Below are 19,968 nucleotides of genomic sequence, written 5' to 3' on the forward strand. Positions count from 1 at the left end.
ATGTATGTAGCTCTGCAAGCATTGAGCTGAATGAACTTGATTTGCTTGGGGGGGGGGGGGGACTTATCAGGTACAGCGGAAGTTCCCGCGCGGCGCGAACCTTACGTCGTAATAATTATAAACTTTGATCTTCAGCGGTGCCAGTAGAAGGACCTTATATCACATTACTCAGTACAGTACGGTACTCGATGCTAGGTAGAAGGTAGGTAGATATGTAGAATATGAGGGATGATGCAAGCATCGCAATGGTACCTATCTAGCTAGGTGTCCTCTGACGCCCACGTGGATCTGGAAAATGGCAATTGGAATCAACAAACCCTACCGCTTGCGGTCAGTCGTGGAGGCTCCTTTTTACTGTATTTGGACATCTAACTATGGGCTACCTACCTAACTTAGTATTCTGTCGACAACTCAAGTCTGTGGAGCATGCATGAAGCGGTGAAGGAAGGGGAAAAAAGCAACAGCCAAGCTGAGACCGATCATCCAAAAAAACTAGCGCAGTCTTTCCCACCAGCACACGTTAACAACTTGGATTGGAACTTTGATTCCTTGAAAGTTGAAAGATCCGCAGTCGGTCCCCGCAATTCTTCCATAATCGCCGAATCCCGAATTTCGAAAAGATCGAATCCCGAACGAACAGACAAACAGAAAGAGAGGTTTTTTTTTTTTTAGTACTGTACAGTAAGGCGCCACGCTATGCCACGCCACGCCACATTGAACGCCTCTCCCTCGCGGGAGAATGAGATAGATCCCTCCCGTCCTTTTTCTTCATGGAGAGCCTGATCGATCGATCGATCGATACCGATTACCGAAGAAGAGGGAACCAGGTTACAGCCTATAATGTATAATTGCGTTACATATGCAATGCAGACTGCAGAAGAACTATTATTCCCTGGCAGTGATACTTGGTGATGCTGTGTGATGTGTGATTATTCTGCACAGTTGGTCCAATAATCACAGCCAAAACACGGGGTACAACACCCACACTGAGGATCCACATTCCACAACTGTCTGACACATGCTTCAATAGTTCCATCTTTAGTTTCTTGGTTGGGCCGCTGCTGCTGCGGTCTGTGTGTGGGGTCGATTTGGCTACGAGGCTGAGATCTCAAAATTTAGGCTTTGTTGTTTATACTATGGACTATGTTAGGTAGTTGAGCTAGTTCGATGTAAGCTGTGTCTCTTACGGGGTATATAGGTGTAGACATAACCCCCCGGGTAGTTATGTTCTGCCAGGGTTTTCTGAGGGATATACCTATCTCTGCCTAAACCTCAGGCAGGTTCAGAAGACGAGAACCTGAACCGGGTCTGTCCACGGCAAGATGCATTCTGCGTCGGTTCTCCGTTATGTCCTGTTCGTTCTGAGCGTGTTGCTCCCGTTGTCGGCGTCTGCGCTGCCGCAGCGGATTCGAGAGGTAAGTAATCAATCAACTCCATATATACCTTCGCCTTTCCCTTCTACGAGATAATATATACAGTAGTGGACATGGACACTAACGAAAGGAACCACAGCGCAACCACAACCTCACGAGCTCACACTGCCCCGACTTCTGCGCCGGCACCGTCTTCCAAAGCGACTACTACGTCTGCGGCGACCCGCGCCTCGGCCCCGTCGAGCTGCCCTCGAAATTCCCCCTCTCGAACCAACTGCAGACATACTCCCGTTTCGGCTCGCTCTGCCCGGGCGATTTCCTCAAGAAATGGGCCCCTCCCGGCAACGCCAGCGCGAAGTACGTCTACCCGCCCGAGGACGGCTTCGCGCTGGACACGAAGTCGCAACCCATCATGGGCAGGGCGAGGCTGCCCGTCGGCGCGAAGCTCGACAGGTTCGGGTCCGAGTATGGCAAGTTCTTGAGTCCCCTGGGTGCGCCGTACATTGCGCGCGCGTTGCCGCCGAGCAATCTGAATGCGGCGCCCGGGGCGCAGTATCCGTTCAACTACCATGTGTATGAGGTGTCGAAGGAGTTTGAGGTCGGCATGGGTCCCATTGCGCCTTGGTTTGAGCAGCCGGGCATGGGGACGCAGTATTTGGCGGACAAGCAGGTTCTTCAACTGATCAAGGAGGGGTTTCTGAGGAGGCTGGATGAGAGTGAATATGATGAAGCAGACGAGTATTCTAATAATTATACGCCTGGTCCGCGGGATGCCAAATAGGTGGAAGTGTACAGGTCCCTGGGATGAGCTGTGGATATAGCTATGGTCAAGATATATAATGGGTAATTCAAAATATATCACGTCATGAGCCTGTTGACTATCATGTCAGAAATGCGTTTCAATTAAAATATAACTGGACACTTACTGGCCAAGGTTCTATCGTATTTTGGTAAATACTTTAACTGGAAAAGCTGGCCTCGAACGATCTGACGTGTCCGCAGGCTATGGAGAAACCTAGGATGAAGGATATGGTAATCTTGTCCAGGAAGAGGCATATCGATGTGATGAAGAGAGAACCCGCAAGATCAGATTCTAGTAACGACAGAGAAGAATGTGATCTCGAGACAAAAGAGTGACAATCAGCAGGATGAATTATTTACAGTGTCAAGAGCGCAAAACGAATGACTACTTCAAGGGACGCATTTCTATGCAAGTCCGGAGTCTAATCGATGAATTGACACGGACAACGTCCGTCTATGATCAATGCTTACCAGCAAGATCTTGACCGCCTGCGTCAAGCTCCTCGGATCTTTGGAGTGTTCTTGGTTCGGATGACACGGGTCACGATGAAGTTAGAATTACCGATGCAACAAAAGAAATATGTGGCACACGAGTGTCTCAGCCGTTTAAAAACACAATGAAAAAAAAAGTCCAAAAAAGGCTGATTAGGTGAGCGCAGCCGCTCGTGATGGGGAAGCTTTATCACAGAAAGGCAAGAACAAAAGAAATAGATATAGAATACAACATCAAAGACATTATCTGTGCCAAATGGGGGGAATCCATATAACCATCTGAGTAAAATGAACCCATGCCAAGGAGCTGCGAGAAGGGGTATAAGAGCAAAGCCACTTTTCGGCACAAAACGAAGTAATCGCAAATCTATTATCCAACCGACATCACATTATTCACGATACGGAAACTCCTCAAGTTGGTGTCTTTGAATCCTTGGAGGTGTTCCTTCAGTCCGCTTTCGTCGAAACCCTAGCTTTAGGTGTGACAGCCTCCTCTGTCTCTTCAGGCTGCTCTGGCAGGGATGAAGACCGTGGGGGGCGACTAGGGCTCGAGCCCAGGTCGGGGGCAGGTGCCAGAACGGGTTTGTGATCCACACCCTCGGGCCCCTTTCCTTTATCTTCTTGTGAGATGTCGCTTTCAATACCAGTCCCTTCGATCAGGGAAGGGCTTTCCACTTCTTCGTATTCGTCATCCTCAGCGTCCTCCTCCTCTTCAATGATTTGACTCTTTCTGGCCCTAGGGCGCCCTGCTGCGTTGCCATTAGAGCCCTGTTGAAGAGTAGGAGTTGCTATTCCACCAGAGGCCATAAGGTTAGCTGTATGGATCATAGGACCCTTGAACGCGGTCCGTTTTCGTCGAGCAAAAACAAGACCAGAAGCAGGAGACGATATCAACGGTGCCGGAGCCGCTTCGTTGAATGCCGAACGTATTCCAGCAGTCGTATCGTTCGGATCACGGAAGCCGTTGAAAGGACCACGCACCAATCGAATATTACTAGGGAAGCGAGCGGAGGCATTAGGCGTCGTAGGGAGAACTTTAACGGACGAATGTGGGGATTTGGAGAGCTTCGCTGATGCTGTAGGTGTGGACACAGTATCCAGACTATTAGACGAAGCGGATGAGGCCTTAGAATGCGTGTGAACGTGATGAATGCTGCGGATTGACGAAATGGATGAGGAGGTCGACTTGCGGCCGCGCAGACCAGCAGAAGAACGTCGGTATGAGCCTCGCGGGGTTATGGGAGACGGTGACAACGAATTACGGTTGTGGGAAACATTAGTATTCAAAGGTCGAGGCTGACGAGGGAATGAATTACGATGTGTGGGGAACGAGGCACTGCTTGGAGCGAGGCTGCTGGCGTTGGATGCGCGCTTTTGTGTCGGCGTTGGCGAGTTGTCAAAGTTGGCGTTCGTCGGCGTTGTTATCATCGGCTTCTTGTTCGACTCCTGGCCCTTAGGAGGGCTGGCTTTCTCCGAGAGAAATTTGAGCGGCATCGCACCGCTTCCAGGAGACTTTGAATGAGGGGATCGCGCCCGTTTTGCAGATTCCACGAACCAATGCTTGAGTGACGCCAGTTGGCTGATTATCGGGTGTTGATGACGACGTGTAGGACGTCGTCTGAATATGCCATGGTGGTGTTGCGCCAATTCTGGCTGGGAAGTGCTAACATGTAGCATGCTCGGTCGCGACCTTCGGTTGTCTTTGGGTGGAGGAACGGGACGATTTCTGGAAGGGCTAATAGAGCGGATCGAATCTTTATCGATGGGTGGAGGTGGTACAGGTTCCGGAGATCTCAGAACGGTCTCTGGGATCTTGGGTACCTCCGGGATGTCCGGGTCAAGGTATGCTAATGTATGGAGTTAGATACTGGTTGTCTGGCAGCGGTAACATTATACTTACGGTTTGGCAAGCTTCGTCTATGCTCTTTGACCCGATCTGCCGACGTGGCATGCCCTTCTTCATCAACCTCTATAAGAGCAGCAGATAACCGCTGCTCCAAACGGCCACTGGCGGCACTCCGGCGACGCAGACTTTTTGCCTCTGCTTCCCTTTCGCGCCTTTTCTGCTCCCTCCTTTTCTCTTTGCGCTCCTCCTTTTCGATCAGCAGTGCCCACCATCCTGCAAGAGGGTCACATTTCTGAGCTAGCACATTCTCAATCACCTGGTCGATATTGACGCCAGCACTCTTCATCCGCTGCAATGTTGTCTTTTCCAACGGGGTCGTGAAGGGGGACGGTCGTGGTAGTTTCAAAATCGCAAGCTGTTCAGGTGCATGTTCAGCAAGGAACGGATGCGCCAGAATGTCATCGAGGGTGGGCCTCAGAAGCGGACGTTTAGAGAGCAATGAACTGATCAGTGACTTTGCGTCATCCGGGAACTTGTCATTAAACTTGGGCTCTTCCGTCAGGATCCTTGTCTTTGTCACTTGATCATCATCCTCGTCAAACGGCAGTTCCCCGGCCAGTAGGGCGTATAGGATGATGCCCAGACTCCAGACGTCCACCTTCTCGCCAGCGTATTTTTCACCCTTCAGCATTTCAGGGGCGCTGTAGCAAATAGTGCCGCAGAATGTCTGAAGATAGCTTGCCTTCCCCTCATACTCCCTAGTGAACCCAAAGTCGCAGAGCTTGACATTCTCATGCTTGTCAAGAAGGATGTTCTCCAGCTTCAGATCCCGATGCACGCAGGACTTGCTATGAACATATGCAACGGCTCCGACGAGCTGCGCGAAAATCCGTTTTACCTTCTCAACAGGAAGCGGGCCATGGCGAAGGAGGTAGTTGTACAATTCGTCACCTGGTCAAAGGCATCCACATCAGGGGGGTGCATATCTACAAATAGTGTCTAGCCATAGACATACCTGGACAATATTCCAAAACCAGCCAGACCAATTTCTCCGTTACGATAACCTCGTAAAGTCGAGCAATATGGGGATGGAGGAACTGGCGATGGTGATGAATCTCACGCGCGAGATTGCCATCTTCTTTGTTCGAAGATTTGAGCACGACCTATCCAAAATGTGAGCGTCTGGAGGCATCGTTTCCCTTGCTTCCCAACCACGTCGCACCTTGGAGCCATTTGTAAGCTTGTGGGTCGCGAGGTACACCTTGCCAAAGGACCCTTTCCCAATCAGCCGTCCAAGAGTGTAGTTCCCTACACTTCGGAGATCCTTCGACGAAAACTCTCTGTAGAAGGGAAGAGAGATGTCGTAAGTAGCTATCCGCGACGACTATTAGAGAAGGGGTGGATGCAGGACTTACTCCAGTAGCTCATGGTAGGAGCTGGCGAGCTGTTGCGATGCAAAGCAGTCAGCCAACCGTCCATTGTATGTACATTTCATCTCCAAAGCAGATATGTGAACGCATTGACCGGTGTCAGGCAGCCAGGCAGCTACGGTGACAACGAATGGCCTTTGGTTGTAGATGAAGCCAACGGGCAGGGCGAACAACGGAACGGAAACCCCTTTGCGATGCAGCGGCGACTGACCTTTTCCTTTTCTCTTTGAGATCGGACCTCAGCTCTCGTTCTGGCCGGCGGCATGTGTCACGCTCAAGTCCCGTATGTCTTATAAAACTCCCAGCGGACCTTGTGGTTTTTCGGTGCTATCGGAGAATGGTAGAGCTATCGACCGGACGCGACAGCCATCCAAAAGGGGCTGATACGATATGGTTCGGAGGAAAGATAGGAGTAACGCAGTAGAAGAAGACGTGGACGACAGTATTCAAGCATCTGCTACCCTGAAGGCGGGTCGAAAGGAGAAACCGACATTCGATCGAGCTTCGAGTTTTTCGAGGGGTCGACGATTCAGGGAGGATGGATTTCCTCAAATTAGCGGCGAGATCCCTGTCGATAAGTACCGAAGTGGACTGGGGCACAGCACTCCAGCTTGCTTGGCAGAACAGAGGGATTGACAGCGAGATGTCAACAGCATATATGCATGCAGCACACGAAGGAAAAACGATGCAAGTGATCAGTAAGTGCTTCCTGGTCGACGGGAGGTTAGCACGGAGGCTGACAACGGTCCGGAGGAGGACGGGGTGCGGTGGCCTGCGGCGGCCAGACACAGCGAACGTGGGCCTTGGGCGACCCGTCCTCCTGGTCCCGCGGTCCACCCGCGAAAACACTCAGGAACAGGCGGCTGTCTGACCCTCTGTGAAGCTGCTCGAGTCTAAACCATGGTCCCCGCTCTGTCTTACGCGGCTGTTTGGCTTTCCAACGGTTCTGTCTCCAGAGGGTTCCGCTAAACGTCTAGTTCTGAAGGAGCCTGGACCAACGCGCCTCATCGCTCCGCCCATAATGTATATCGATTGGATAGCTCATCAGGAACAATTGCAGCTTACCTTGGATACAATGAGGATGTGGAAACATGCTCCACAGCATACAGAATTGCACACAATCATTATTCCAGCGACCGAACCCGATAACCCTTGGTATGCCTGTACGAAGTGCTTCTACAAGACTATGGGCGGAACTCCTTAAAGGCGTATATAGTCCACGGGAGGTAAACTGGTGATTGCTATCAATTGAACTTGTTGCTGGTCATGATTTATACATAGTGCACTATAGCAGCTCACGCCTTTGGTTTGTGAGACCTGAGGATTCAATTACTAACTGGACGGTGCTTGATTCTAGCGCAACGATAGTTGTCAGACCTGTCTCCCCGGACGCTGGGAGATGCTTTGTTATATGAGCCACCAAGGATACATTTCTTCCCGCTGCTCCAGGAATGTCACAATACTGCAGCCAAACCATGGAAACCATGGAATCCTCAATGGAATCCTAGGGTATGTCAGCGTCAATGCGGCTGGACGCGTTAGTCGCGACGTTGCATGAACTCGACGAGACGCCGGGAGATTTTTGCTCTACGACCATGCAGAGGGTCTATAACCCCGCAGATGCCTGTCGGTCAGCTTTCCGCGAGGGGTATATGACCATGCATGAGCTGATATCACGCGCATTCCAGGAATGTTAACTAGCCCTTGGCTAGCCACCGCTGATCGTCACATAACTCATGGCTTCCGCTGTACATCTCACTCAGTGATATTCGAATTATTATCCTGCCACCAGGCAAGAGATTCGAGATGTTGGATCGTACGTTTGCTGGTGCAAAGTGTCGGGTCTACGTGCTCGAGGCCGGACTCGCCCAGCAGTGCCAGGTTCACCAGTCCCAGGTAGGAGTGTAGAAGATCTGAAAGGCGGTTAGACCTCGACCAATGCGCAAGAGAGATCCCCTTACCTGGTGGCTCCCCGACACCTTTCCCAAAGCCGCCAACCAAATGTTGGGTCTTCTCGATGAGATATCGTCGGTTGCTTTCTGGCTCTATGAGATGCAGCCTGTCCATCATCTGGGGCCCAAGTCAGCATAGGAGAAAAAGGTAAATTGTCGGAAATTCTCACAGCAAGCGTTCCGGTTACCCAAAAGCAATAACATGTATCGGCCAACTTGTTGCATCGCCCATTAAAACCCGCCCACCTTAGTACGTCTTCCGTCGGAGTCGGGGTATAGGACAAGGCGGTTATTTTGCCTTCTAAAGAAAGTCCTTCGAGGCTTTTCTTGATTTCCTCAGTTCCATCGGCTTGTTCAATTCCGTCCTCCTCTTCTTCCTCTTCCTCAAGTTCTGTCGTCTGCCTTGATACAAGCCATTTTACTAGAGATTCAAACTCCCTTGTTCCCGGAGAGACGATATTAACTTCTTTTAGGCTATTCGGTATCCGGCCAAGGAAGGACAGTGCGCCAATGGCACAATAGCCCAGACCAGCTGTAATGTTCTTATGAGCACAAAGCGTTCAGGCATATCAATAAAGGCATGAAGAGATAAACATACCATGAGCCTCGCAGAACGAAGCCTGCGACATGCCTCCATCATACGTCTTCAATGCAGTTGTCAGTCAAAGACAGGGAGAAGACTGTCTGATAACTCTCACCTGGCAAGCTTCGATAAACGATACCAACTTCTCGACATCTATGTCCTTGACATCCTCAAGCCCCTTCCCACTCCGTCCCCTGAGTATATAGCGTATACCAGCAGCACAGCAGCAGAATCTCAAATCGCGGCCGCCGGCAATCTTTCCATCAACGCTGAGAACCTCTCCGAAACTCCCATCCTCGCGCTGCACACTCGGAAGCCAGCGCAGGCACTCCTTCCTCTTCACCCTCGACAAATCATCGCCCAGTATCAACAGCGTCGCAAGCGCAAAGAACGTGGCAGGCACATTCGCCGGGTCCCAGACTTCATTCTCCGGCGTGCGCCTTTCGAGCCCGAAATCCGTCCCCGTGAAGCCGCGAAAGCCCCCCGACGGGACCTGACAGTGATAGAGCCAGTCAATGTACCCTTTCCTCTCCTCCGGAGTGGTATTCGTCTGCAAGATCCCTAGCACATCGAGTCCCGCGACGGTGAAGAAGGCAAGCAGCACGCGATTGGAGTCGCTGGCAGTGTACTGGTGGGGCAGGAAGCTCTTGAGGCAGCGTAAGAAGTACTTGATGTGGCGGTCTTTTCGGAACGTCGGCGTGTCTTCCATTGTAAGGGAAAGAGGGATGAAGTATCTCCTAAATTAATGTAAATTCTCGAGAAATGGACCATCCGTCAGCTGTGTAACTGCTGTGCTTATCGGCGGAGTCGGTCTCTTGGTCCGGTGTCTCGCCATCATCAAGCTTTCCCGTTCGGTCGGATATTTAACGCGGCGCACGGTTCCACCCCCACGTCGTTTCCGAAACTCGAAGGCGGAAGGTGAGGGCCGCGGGCGGTGGCGTCTGGCAAGAAAAGCAAAAAGGGTACGCGGTACCGGAACTGGAGGCCACGCGAGGCGTGAGGTCTTCGAGACTTTGGAGTCCTTCTCCCGACAACAAATTTACGAATATTCGTTCCACATACGCCTTGAAAAAGGGAGGGACAGGAAAACAAAAAAAAATGGGTCTCTTGTCTTCGAAGACTCTGATCCAGGCCCATGCGCTATTCTTGTTTGTGCTGGCCGTTTATCTGACTAAGTCCCCTGAGGTCATCACCGACTCGGATCTGGTCTATATGCTTGGGGAGGCGATGAGGATTGTATGTTCTCTATTTACTACTTTACCTTGTTGCTGCTTTTATAAAAATAATCTACATTACTCTTTATTTACCTCTGACTGACAAGAATACAGGATATCTCCCCGACCTTCGCCCGTCCCCAATCCCCCTTCGCCCTTTGCGGCATCCTCCTCGTCGCCGACGCCCTCGTCGACCTGATCGTCGTGACCAAAGTACCCCAGATAAACGAGATCCTTGCCAGGGCCGACGCTGCTGCCGCCAGCGCCAGTTCAGCCCGATCAGCATCGTCATCATCATCGAATAATAATGATAATGGCGGAGGCAGCAGCACGACAGCAGCGGCGGCCATGGTGCGCGCGAACCCCTTCACGGCGCGCATCTCCGCCCTCTACTCGGAGATCTGGACGCTACTGGCCGCGTCGCGGTTCTGTCTGTTCTTCGCCGTGTCCATCTTCATCTACCAGAGCAAGCCTGGGGCGTGGGGGGTCCGGGCGGAAGATGCGTACGGGACGAGTTACGGAGATGGGGTCATGGCCGGGCTCGATCAGTTGAAGAATAGAGTGGTGTTTACGTATGGGTTTATGGAGATGATTTTCTGGCTTTGGGTGAGTGTCCATCTTTATGGTGTTTGTTTTCTGGCAGTTTCTGCTTTCCCAGCTTATGGGCTGGGAGCGAAAGCTAGGTTGCTAGAGCTTCTTCTGCTTGACTCTGCTGAGGTCAATTGGCCTCAAATCCTCGTTCTTTACTAACATGGGTTTTCTTTGCTGCAGATTCTTATTACGCTTCGTGAAGAGCGGCAAGAAACAGCAGCACGCCTCGCGGCCGCTTCCGGTCAAGAGGTTAGTTAGCGCGCTAACTTTATATATAATCTGTATGTATCTCAAGATGGATTATCCAATAGGACACTAGTCAAGACCAAGTTATGTCTCGAAAATATGCGCAAATCCAGACTGTGCTGCCAAACGCATTTCATTAATTTTAGTCCAGTAAACGGACGCTAACATATATAGAGGTATTAAACAAAAAATCGCCGATATTGGGCAATTAAATATCAGCGGGACAATGGGAAGTTTTGGTCGGAGCCTGGGATTTTCCAAAGAGCAGTAATCAAGATTCCGATCCCATCCAACAGGGCTCTCTTTCTATCCAAAACACATGCTTCATTACTGAGGTTCCAGCTCATAGGTCATCCTTCGCTATTACGACGTGCAACGATCTTCAGACGAGTCTTGAGAAACCATCGGGTACTCTTGGGATCGTTTTACAGGACGCGCATAGCAATGTACGCAGCAGCGGCGCCCACGCCAGCGATGAAGCCGCTGTTCTGGGTCTGCGCAACAAGTGCAGCACCTCCAGTGGTGGCGGAAGAGGTAGCTCCAGAAGAGGTTGCGGTGGCACTTTCAGCAGCTGTAGAAGAGCCAGCGGTCTTGCTGGATCCAGTTGCGGTGGCTTCCGCTCCAGATGCCGTGGAAGTGCCTTCAGAGGAAGTGCTGCCGGTGGGAGCAGTAGCAGTGCCGGTGGCAGAACCGGAGGGGCAGGAGACAGACTGCGGCAAGTCATGCACACCAACTCCACCACAGAGCTGCTGGGCGGCCTTGACGGTCGCTACATCGAGATAGAAGTTAGCGGGGCTGCTATATACCATGATCACAGGGAATGGGTGGCAACGACGAAAACATAAGGCGTGCTGTGAGTCGCACGAGCAGGTTCTCGAAACATGAAGAGACCGTACCTTCTTGCTCCTTCTCCGAGCACGAGTCTGCAACACAGCAAGTGATGCCCTGGATGAAGGACTTGTCACTGCAGATGCACTTTGCGTCAATCGGGTTGCAGTTAGACGGGAGCGACTTGGTTGCGCAGTTTCGCTGTATGGTTAAGCTATGGTTAGCAAGGTCGCTTTGCCTCAGGAATCCAGCCGCGCGTTGGGTTTAGCAGTCTAAGGGTGCAGGGGTAAGACGTACAGCACATGGTGGAATGTCGTTGAGACCCTGCGCAGAGACAGTGGCCACGAGAGCCGAGAGGGCAAGGGCGACGGTAGACAGCTTCATCTTGGAAAAGTCGAGGTGAGATGGAGATGGAATTAACAGAGGTGGACTTCGTGGATTATGCTAAGACAGGGGAAGCTTCTGGATTGAGAATGCGGCGTATGACAGACCAGGACGGGTGAAGCAGGGAAATAAATAAACGGCCCAGGGGAAGAGACGAGGATGAACGCTCAGACAGGACCGTCGTACTTCTGCCGTACTCGTGTTCGCTGTCTGTTCCCGGCCTCGGCCACTCTGTTTACCAGAAGGACTGTGCTGCTACTGGCTGCCTTGGGATGATCAATCCAGTCGGCGACCATGGCAGCCATCGATGTGTCCCGATCCAAAGCCAGCTTCGATGTGAGCTTTCTCATGCAGGTTCCGTGGCTGTCCATCATCTAATAGTTCATGGCTTTCCTACTGAGATGGACTGCGGTTCCCCACATCGCCTTGCGCCTCTTAGCTCCCAAGCTAACCTGTCTGTCCCTGCATCCTGCGCTATTTTCCCGCGGGAGGACGGGACGGATATGCTATGGCCTCCCAAGGCTGTATGAGGTATATCGTTGTTCGAGTCTTGCGTCCTGTATATACGCTCTGAAAATTCCTGTTCAGATTAATTGATCTTGTCCACCGGGCTGCTCCAATTTTCTGCTCGGGACCCAACAACTTTACCTAGGCAGATCGCGGGCGGGTCTGTACCCACCTGATCTCTCAGGTTTGTTGATCGTTGCCAATCCGGTGCTGCTTCAGCTGAGGCCCTTCCACAGCAGACACATGTCCATCGTCTGCCGTGTCTGCCTCTGACTCTGCTGGTTTGTCGGTCAGTTCGATAAAGTGCCCTTGCTTCTCTGTTTGCTCGCACCAGCGGTGCTGTAGCCAGCAGATGTTCAAATTCTCAGTCCAAGATACTTCTCATTGTCTTCGACCCGCTCGAACCTTGGCGGAAAGGAACATCCTGCCTGACTGGAAATACGGAATATCATCTGTCATGGCCGGTTAAAGTTCGATGGTTGACACCGAACATTATTTAGCCTGTCCTCGCAGACGGCAAATCGGCAACCAGAATGGACTCACTAGCTAAGACTATTGGAGTGTAACGTGTTAGAGTGGCCTGCGGATGATCGAGAATCTCGATGCAACTTCCTCTCCGCACAGGCGTCAGTCTCGGATCTGCATTGGAGATGGTATCCATTCGAATATGGATCATGCTTGCAGATCCGTCCCCCAGCACACCGCCAGCGGCATTTGGCGCTCCTCAGGGTGCACACTGTTATTGGACTGTAACATTCCGTCCTGGCCGGGGGCCCTTACTATGAGTACCAGGTGGCGTGAGACCCCGCAGCTCGAAGTGATTTGGCTTCATCCCGCTCAAAAATAATCTGAGCCATGAAGACGCCTATCTGTATGGTTATCAGCCGTGCATAGCCGCGTAGTCGACAGCTGTACCTTGAACGTTGTCTGGAGAAGCATTCGATGGCCTTTTCGTTGTTCTTCCGTCTCACGAAGTGACAATTGCAGAGATGGGGCTCGGCATACTGGAGGATACGAAGCTCGAGCACGTTCCTGGTGAGATTTTTTTTTCTTTACTCTGCCCTGCAACTGACGCTGTGTGAGTGAGTTTATCGCTAATTGACGATAAACAGGTACTTCATATATCCTCGATGATCGGGACTCGACCGACAATGTCCCTGTCGACCCGTCCATTAAGTATGACCGTTCGGGTCGCATCATTCTCGTTCCGCAACCAAGTGACGACCCAAACGATCCATTGGTATGGAATTTCTAGATGCATGGGAAATTGGGAGCTTCTCTGACAGTCTGCGGTAGAATTGGCCGTTATGGAAGCGCGATGTCATCCTTGCAATCTTGTCCTTTGTTTCGGTGCTCTGCACCACAATGAGCTCCATAATGGCAGCGAATACCTTGTCGGTCTCATATTACTTCGAGACAACCTTCACCCGGATAGCACTTCTAACCGGATATCACCTGTGCGGTGTAGCCATTGCTGGAGTCCTGTTCGTTCCTACGGCTCGAGTATGGGGCAAACGGCATTTGTACCTGCTGGGGAACCTCTTGATGATCGTCAGTTGCGCGTGGGCAGGAGGAAGCCACAAAAACTATCACAGTCTTCTATGGGCTCGCATATTCCAAGGAGTCGCCCTGGCACCATTCGAGGCTCTTGTGAATGCTAGCGTCGGCGATCTGTACTATGTCCATGTATGTTTGTATGCCCGAGTACGTCCGGGGCGAATGCTAAACACAAGGAACAGGAACGAGGGAAACGAATGGCTCTCTCTAACGTTGCTCTCTTTGGCGGCGCCTTTCTCACCCCTGTCGTCGCTGGCAAAATTTCACATACTATGGGCTGGCAGTGGACGTTCTATTTCGTTGCCATTTTCACAGCAGCTACCTTACCTCTGATGTTATTCTTTGTTCCGGAGACGGCATTTCGGCGGGCGAATCACCTAAATACCGACTTTGAAGGCGATTCGGACCGGAGTCAACGTCGCCATAGCCCTCACGCTGGCGGCAACATGTCAGAATCTCAGAAACAACTTGGCGATTCAGTAAAGGAAAAAGGAGCCTCGAGGACTGATGAAGAAGCGGTGTCGTCAGCCCTGGATGAGAAAGGGATGCCTGCACCGCGTGACGGGGAGGTTCCTCGGGCTGCCGTACCGGCAAAAGCGTCATTCGTACAGAGTCTGAAGTTGTTCAACGGGCGTAAGACAGATGAAAATTTCTTTAAACTTCTTCTGCGGCCATTTCCTCTCTTTCTGCACCCGGGAATTCTATGGGTAAGTCTCCCAGCGCGCAGGCGTGTAGTACGGGCGATTAACGAGCGTACCTAGGCATGTCTCATTCAAGGTGCCCTGATTGGCTGGACCGTTTTCATAGGAGTCATTATTGCAGCTGTCTTCATGAGCCCGCCGCTGTTTTTCGATGAAGTCAAAACGGGGTACCTCTATACGGGTGCTTTCATCGGGTCCGTCCTGGGTCTGGTACTCTCGGGTACACTCTCCGATTCGATAAACAAGATTATGATAAAGCTGAACAAGGGCAAATATGAGCCTGAATTTCGCATACTCCTTGTTGTATTTCAGCTCATATTCAGCGGCATTGGGCTCTACGGATTCGGCATCACTTCAGACAACGTCGCAAGATATGGCTGGCTGATTCCAGACGTGTTTTTCACGTTTGTCATTATGGGAATGGTCATGGGCGCGGTTGCTAGCGCTCTGTACATCGTCGACGCGCATCGTAAGTTTCCCTAGTAATCTTCAGTCGGGAGAGAGATCAATTTGCTAACAGCCTGGGTTAGGACAAATCGCGATCGAAGCGTTTACATGCATGCTTATTTTCAAGAACGTATTCAGCTTTGTCCTGACGTTTTACGCCTATGACTGGATCATCAAGGGTATCAAGCCTGCGTTCATTGCAATAGCCAGTATCCAAATGGGCATTTGCGCTTTGGGTGTTCCAATGTGTAGGGACTCTTTTCCCCCTTTTTCCCTTTCTTCTAATCTACGTCCCTTGGCATGTTATCGTGATATGCTGCTAACTTTGCTGGCAGATATCTTCGGGAAACGGAACCGCTCGTTCTTTGCGCGGAATGACATTCTGAAACTTTTGCATCTGTGGTAATCTGTAATAAACCTTTTCGGTTATTGTCTCGGAGACGTTCATGAGTCAATGGATATAGATATTGACATACATCTAATTCTTTGTATTTTCGTCTCTCTCTCTCTCTACCTTTGTACTCTAACTGAAAATCGATACCCGATTTGACACGCCATATTTTCTTGTACAGTGCAGTTATGTATATAGTATAGAACGCCTGTTCGAGTAGGCTGGTAGAGCGCATCTCACGGTACTCCACTCACTCTACTCCGGGCTGGGTTGGGTTGACATTACCTAGTAGGTGGGTGCGCAGCTAGAGGAAAGACCAGACCACACCTTATTCGAGCCAATTAATGTCTCTTTGACGCTCAGGTATATGTACAGAACTGTACTTATCTACTCTAATCAAGAACTTCGCTGTATTTACCTACCTAACCCACGTGTATACTATTAGCATAGCACAGCCAAATATCTATAAATAATAGAGATAATCTCAATCGGAGAAACGGAGGTATGTGGCAGGAAGAGGACGACTTTCATTCCTGTGTTTGGGGCTAAGGCCAAGAGGCGGGCTGTATCATGTATGCAGTATGTATGTATGTCGATCAATCGATCGACCTCTTGAACTGAACTGAAAATAGCGTCATATAGTTAGTGAGATCTGCTGACACACGGACATATAACTGCTGTGCGCCGTGAGAACAAACCTCTAGATTCTAGATAAAAGCAGAAGCGAGACTAAAAAGTACAGTTCCCCACATTTATCGACTTTATCTAAGCTAAAAGAAAGAGATACCTCGTTCCCCACTCTCTTATCATTATTACCTCGTGACATTGGTGATGTCAATATCAAATACCCACAATCGCGAACAACCCTGTCCCACCGCCAGGTCCGGATACCCCGCGTCCGTAAACCCGCGATCGCACGGTCGCTGGTTAAAAGTGAAGTAAAATATATGGCCAAGCTTTTAGTGGGGGATGCCGTGAAGAATGCAACGTGCGACGGTCTAGACCGAATCGTGACATCAGGCTGCGCCACGGATCTCGGCCGTCTCGTGTTGAGGCTAAACCGGTAGGGCTGAGCAGGGCGGTTTGGTTTCTCTCGCAGTACGTCACAGACGAACAACCCGTTCCAGTATCCAACTCCTCGCTTCCGCCCTTTCCCGTGGCCCTTTCTCTTGCAATCTTCTCTGTCTGTCAGGCCATGTCTATCACGACGCTCCGTCTTGATCCTTATCTGCCGCACTCTGCAGCCCTTTGTCGAGCATGTCAGCGAGCGTACAGCCAGGAGCTGCCTCCAGCTCTGATCCCAGGCTAGCGGACCATGGTAATGCCCCTGTCTCCATACATATATTATGTCAAGGTCATCTAAGCTGACTGGTCCAGCTGCGAGTGCCGCCGTCTACGTGACCAGACTCGAAGAGAAAAAGCGCGACCCCCGCGAACTGCCAGAAGAGGTCGTACGTACGGGTAAGCTGTCGAGCTCTCCTCTTCTTCCCCTTACCAGCTGCCATTGCCCTTTGGTCATGGAATTCTGTTCCACGGTCTGACAGGGCTGTGCTATCAGGAACCCCTCCTCCAAGTCTCACCCTTGCGTCGGCAAGTGCCGCCGCAAGTCACGCCCAGCGAACTCAGAGACCTCTTGAGTTCTGGACACCAAAGAAAGAGCCAGCCGCTGAGAGAGCAGCATATCATGCCAAGGACTACCAGCCCGTGATCGAGCGGCCCCAGACACCGACCCGATTGAAAGCGGAAGGCTCTAGAGCTGCCCTGATGGCGGTGAGAGATCGTAGAGCGGCTCCAGCTCCCCCGGAGCAGCAGGAGTATGATCGCACCGCGGCCGAGCAGGTCAGGATCAGCGGTGGACGTATCGTCCAGGGCGATGTGGCCGCTGGTCGACAGAGAGGGGCGCTCCATGCCGCCAGTGGCGCCTATTCAATCAGTAGGAGAAGAGCGGAATCCGCTCCAACCAAGCCTATTATACGTCCCGAAGCTACTGAGGCTCGTCATGCAGCCAGTATCTCTCATCGTACCCGTCCCCGTCCGACCAGTGAAGCAATCCTGGAAAGTCTGGACCGGTCAATGGAGGCCAGCCGGATACATAATATCGCTAAGGCCAACGTCCAGCTGTACACTTCGAAGCCACCGGTCGACCTTGAGGCGGAAGAGAAACATAGGAGGGACACACTACGAGCTGCAGCCGTCTCGATGGCAAAGGGGATGTACGCAATATCGAGGAACAAAGATGAGCAAGGCCTGGCTGGCCAAGCGATCTATGCAGCTCAGAGAGGTCATATCCGCGCACACCAGAACTCACTGACAGCAATCGGTGAAACCACGACGTTTCAGCGGCCAGTGCATTTGCAGGAGGCCGCGCAGAAGCTCGCTTCCGAGAAGCTGGCTAGGTTGCAGCAAGAGCACGAGACTTACAGGGCCTTCTACGGGACCACTCCGCCTCCAGGAAACCGTCTATCTATGACTTCTATGCTGAGAAGAAGGACGTCAAGTGAAGGCGATGCTTCGAAGATTGATGTGGAGCGATCTATGGCGATAAGGAACCAGATGTCGACTTTGCAGGACCGGCTTCAAAAGGTGGACGAAAAGAGACGGAGAGACCGCGATGACTTGATGGAAGTTGCTCGAAGGAACGTTGATGCTGCGTTACACGACATGGATGAAAGAGTGTACGCGGAGACTGGCAGGCCTTCTCTCGCCATACAACGGGAATGGGAAGAGAAGGCTCAGGAGCGGGCAAGGCTCGAGAGCGAAGGCCGGCTTGCGCTAGTCGGAAAACTTGATATCGGCGGTGCAAGATACATGGATGCTGTCGATGTGGAAGCCGTGGCTCGGTCAAGGATCCAGCCGACTCTTGATGAGATTGCCGAGCGGGCTGAGGAGCAGAGGGCCAGAGAACTTGAACGACGTCTAGATGAAGAAGAGAGGAGAAGACGGGAGGCTATCGAACGGGAAAGAGAGGCTGATATGAGAGCAGAGCAGAAGAAGCAAAAAGGTACTTTGTTCCGTTACTTCATGTGTCTGATTAACAGTGCTAACGAGTAGACAGCGGCGGATAGACAGGCAGCGAAAGAGGAGAGGGCAGCACTGGCTGAGCAGCGGCGTCAGGAGAAGAAGGAACAGCGGCTATGGAGGAGACAATCGAGACGAGAGAGAGGCAGAGAGGCAACTCCAGAAAGAGAGGAGACTCCAGAGGCTGCCAGCAGATATCAGAGCGCCCAGGAGGGTATGCCCACCGGGGAGGTCGATGTCGTTGAAGCCGTTCAGACTGAACCTGTTGCGCCGGCTACTACTGACCGGGAGTCTGCTGAACCGGAGGATATCCAACCAGTAGTTACTCAACCAGAAGTTGCTCAGCCGGAAGTTACCCAGCCAGAAGCTACTCAAGCAGAGACTACTCAGCCAGAGAGTGCTCGGTCAGAAGATCATGAGGACGTGATTGCTGGTGGAGGTGAGGCTGCTGCTAACGCCGTGGCAGCTGCGGCAGCGGCAGAGGAACCCAGTCAAACATCTCCGAAAGGGGAGTCAAAAATCAGAGCTTGGTTTAGAGGGAGAAGGGGTCGTCAACCACGCAAGCCGTCACCTCCAAGCGAGAAAGCCACCGAAAGCGGCCCGGAGACAGCGCAGCGAACTTCAAGTTTCGTTGGAGGAGCAGCTTTGACCGGAGCAGCTTCAACTAGGGCGGCCTCGAGGGACAGCGGGCGTGGAACGGCACTCAGCTCCCATCCCGTTACAGAGAACGATCTTGCCCAGATCCGATCAAATGAAAACGCACCCTCACGTCGCTCTTCTTCCAACAACGCGGAACCGACGACGCCACCAATGCGGCAATGGAGCACGTCGACGGTCTCAGCTCAGGAGAACCGTGAGAGCCAGAAGTCTCCGAAAGGTCAATCTCCAACTCAGACTAACGGCACAGGCAAACGGGCCCGTCTGAGAAAGAGCTTCATGAACATGCTCACAGGGAAGTCCAATGACACCTCGCCAACGAGCCCGACCGCTGAGAAAGCAGGAGACGGGACTGCTCAAGGTGGCCGACCGGAAATCCGCCGCGTCACCTCTGCTGAGCGCGAGCAGTTGGGCAACGGGGCTGTAGAGACGCTTCCGCAGCCGAGACCTGCTCCGCAGGCAGGACAAGTAAGCGGCAGCCCTGCGCGGGACTCGAGGTTCTCGGAAGCTCTGTAGCGTCTATCTGCTTCTTATCTATTTGGGAATTTATGACCTGCTATTTGCTTTTAATCTGGTTGGTCTATGTTATGATCTTGAAGGCTTTTGATTCCCTTTGTACTCTCGGTGCCTGTCGTTCTGTCATTTTGATTCTGATAGCTTGATTTGTATATGTACTTGTGTTTTTTACTGCTCCAATTATCCCTTATGACAATCCGGATGCAGGTTCCATGTACATTACGATTGTTTCATCTTTTGCAACCTTAATCCCCCGCTCCCCAGAATCCCCTGCAGGATCTATTGTTTGACGGATTTAATGAGAGCTCACGGAAGACAGAGGAGGAGATGGTAATATGACAACACACGCTGCTAGCTCTGTTGACGGACGCTTCACTTTGTGCAATTATCGCTGATACCTTAGGGAATGATGCTGAAATACCAACCTGCCAGCT

At 51.7% G+C, this 19,968-nt stretch overlaps 7 protein-coding genes across 7 annotated transcripts; 4 read left to right on the plus strand and 3 right to left on the minus strand.

Annotated features, from left to right (window-relative positions):
• Positions 1 to 1,322: 1,322 nt before the first annotated feature.
• VTN00DRAFT_8523 (uncharacterized protein) lies at positions 1,323 to 2,154 on the plus strand (the record flags this gene model as incomplete). The annotated part of the gene is made up of 2 exons (XM_069435387.1): positions 1,323 to 1,415; positions 1,513 to 2,154. The coding sequence occupies 2 exons, from the start codon at positions 1,323 to 1,325 to the stop codon at positions 2,152 to 2,154; spliced, it is 735 nt and encodes a 244-aa protein (XP_069285338.1).
• Positions 2,155 to 3,113: 959 nt separating this feature from the next.
• VTN00DRAFT_8524 (uncharacterized protein) lies at positions 3,114 to 6,207 on the minus strand (the record flags this gene model as incomplete). Its single annotated transcript, XM_069435388.1, has 6 exons — positions 3,114 to 4,513; positions 4,567 to 5,463; positions 5,528 to 5,675; positions 5,735 to 5,852; positions 5,928 to 5,956; positions 6,154 to 6,207. 6 exons carry the CDS (start codon positions 6,205 to 6,207, stop codon positions 3,114 to 3,116), a joined length of 2,646 nt encoding a protein of 881 aa, XP_069285339.1.
• A 1,490-nt stretch (positions 6,208 to 7,697) lies between these two features.
• VTN00DRAFT_8525 (uncharacterized protein) lies at positions 7,698 to 9,186 on the minus strand (the record flags this gene model as incomplete). The annotated part of the gene is made up of 5 exons (XM_069435389.1): positions 7,698 to 7,855; positions 7,904 to 8,012; positions 8,065 to 8,426; positions 8,493 to 8,538; positions 8,593 to 9,186. The coding sequence occupies 5 exons, from the start codon at positions 9,184 to 9,186 to the stop codon at positions 7,698 to 7,700; spliced, it is 1,269 nt and encodes a 422-aa protein (XP_069285340.1).
• A 389-nt stretch (positions 9,187 to 9,575) lies between these two features.
• VTN00DRAFT_8526 (uncharacterized protein) lies at positions 9,576 to 10,540 on the plus strand (the record flags this gene model as incomplete). The annotated part of the gene is made up of 3 exons (XM_069435390.1): positions 9,576 to 9,713; positions 9,806 to 10,297; positions 10,463 to 10,540. 3 exons carry the CDS (start codon positions 9,576 to 9,578, stop codon positions 10,538 to 10,540), a joined length of 708 nt encoding a protein of 235 aa, XP_069285341.1.
• A 413-nt stretch (positions 10,541 to 10,953) lies between these two features.
• Positions 10,954 to 11,740, minus strand: VTN00DRAFT_8527 (uncharacterized protein; the record flags this gene model as incomplete). The annotated part of the gene is made up of 3 exons (XM_069435391.1): positions 10,954 to 11,297; positions 11,425 to 11,557; positions 11,654 to 11,740. The coding sequence occupies 3 exons, from the start codon at positions 11,738 to 11,740 to the stop codon at positions 10,954 to 10,956; spliced, it is 564 nt and encodes a 187-aa protein (XP_069285342.1).
• A 1,496-nt stretch (positions 11,741 to 13,236) lies between these two features.
• Positions 13,237 to 15,358, plus strand: VTN00DRAFT_8528 (uncharacterized protein; the record flags this gene model as incomplete). The annotated part of the gene is made up of 7 exons (XM_069435392.1): positions 13,237 to 13,282; positions 13,360 to 13,487; positions 13,544 to 13,933; positions 13,987 to 14,511; positions 14,566 to 14,974; positions 15,036 to 15,200; positions 15,288 to 15,358. 7 exons carry the CDS (start codon positions 13,237 to 13,239, stop codon positions 15,356 to 15,358), a joined length of 1,734 nt encoding a protein of 577 aa, XP_069285343.1.
• Positions 15,359 to 16,600: 1,242 nt separating this feature from the next.
• Positions 16,601 to 19,534, plus strand: VTN00DRAFT_8529 (uncharacterized protein; the record flags this gene model as incomplete). The annotated part of the gene is made up of 4 exons (XM_069435393.1): positions 16,601 to 16,661; positions 16,721 to 16,804; positions 16,902 to 18,344; positions 18,399 to 19,534. 4 exons carry the CDS (start codon positions 16,601 to 16,603, stop codon positions 19,532 to 19,534), a joined length of 2,724 nt encoding a protein of 907 aa, XP_069285344.1.
• Between the last annotated feature and the right edge of the window lie 434 nt (positions 19,535 to 19,968).

Source organism: Thermoascus crustaceus (genome assembly GCF_041956765.1).
Source record: "Thermoascus crustaceus strain CBS 181.67 unplaced genomic scaffold VTN00scaffold_6, whole genome shotgun sequence".
Taxonomy (NCBI): Eukaryota; Fungi; Ascomycota; class Eurotiomycetes; order Eurotiales; family Thermoascaceae; genus Thermoascus; species Thermoascus crustaceus.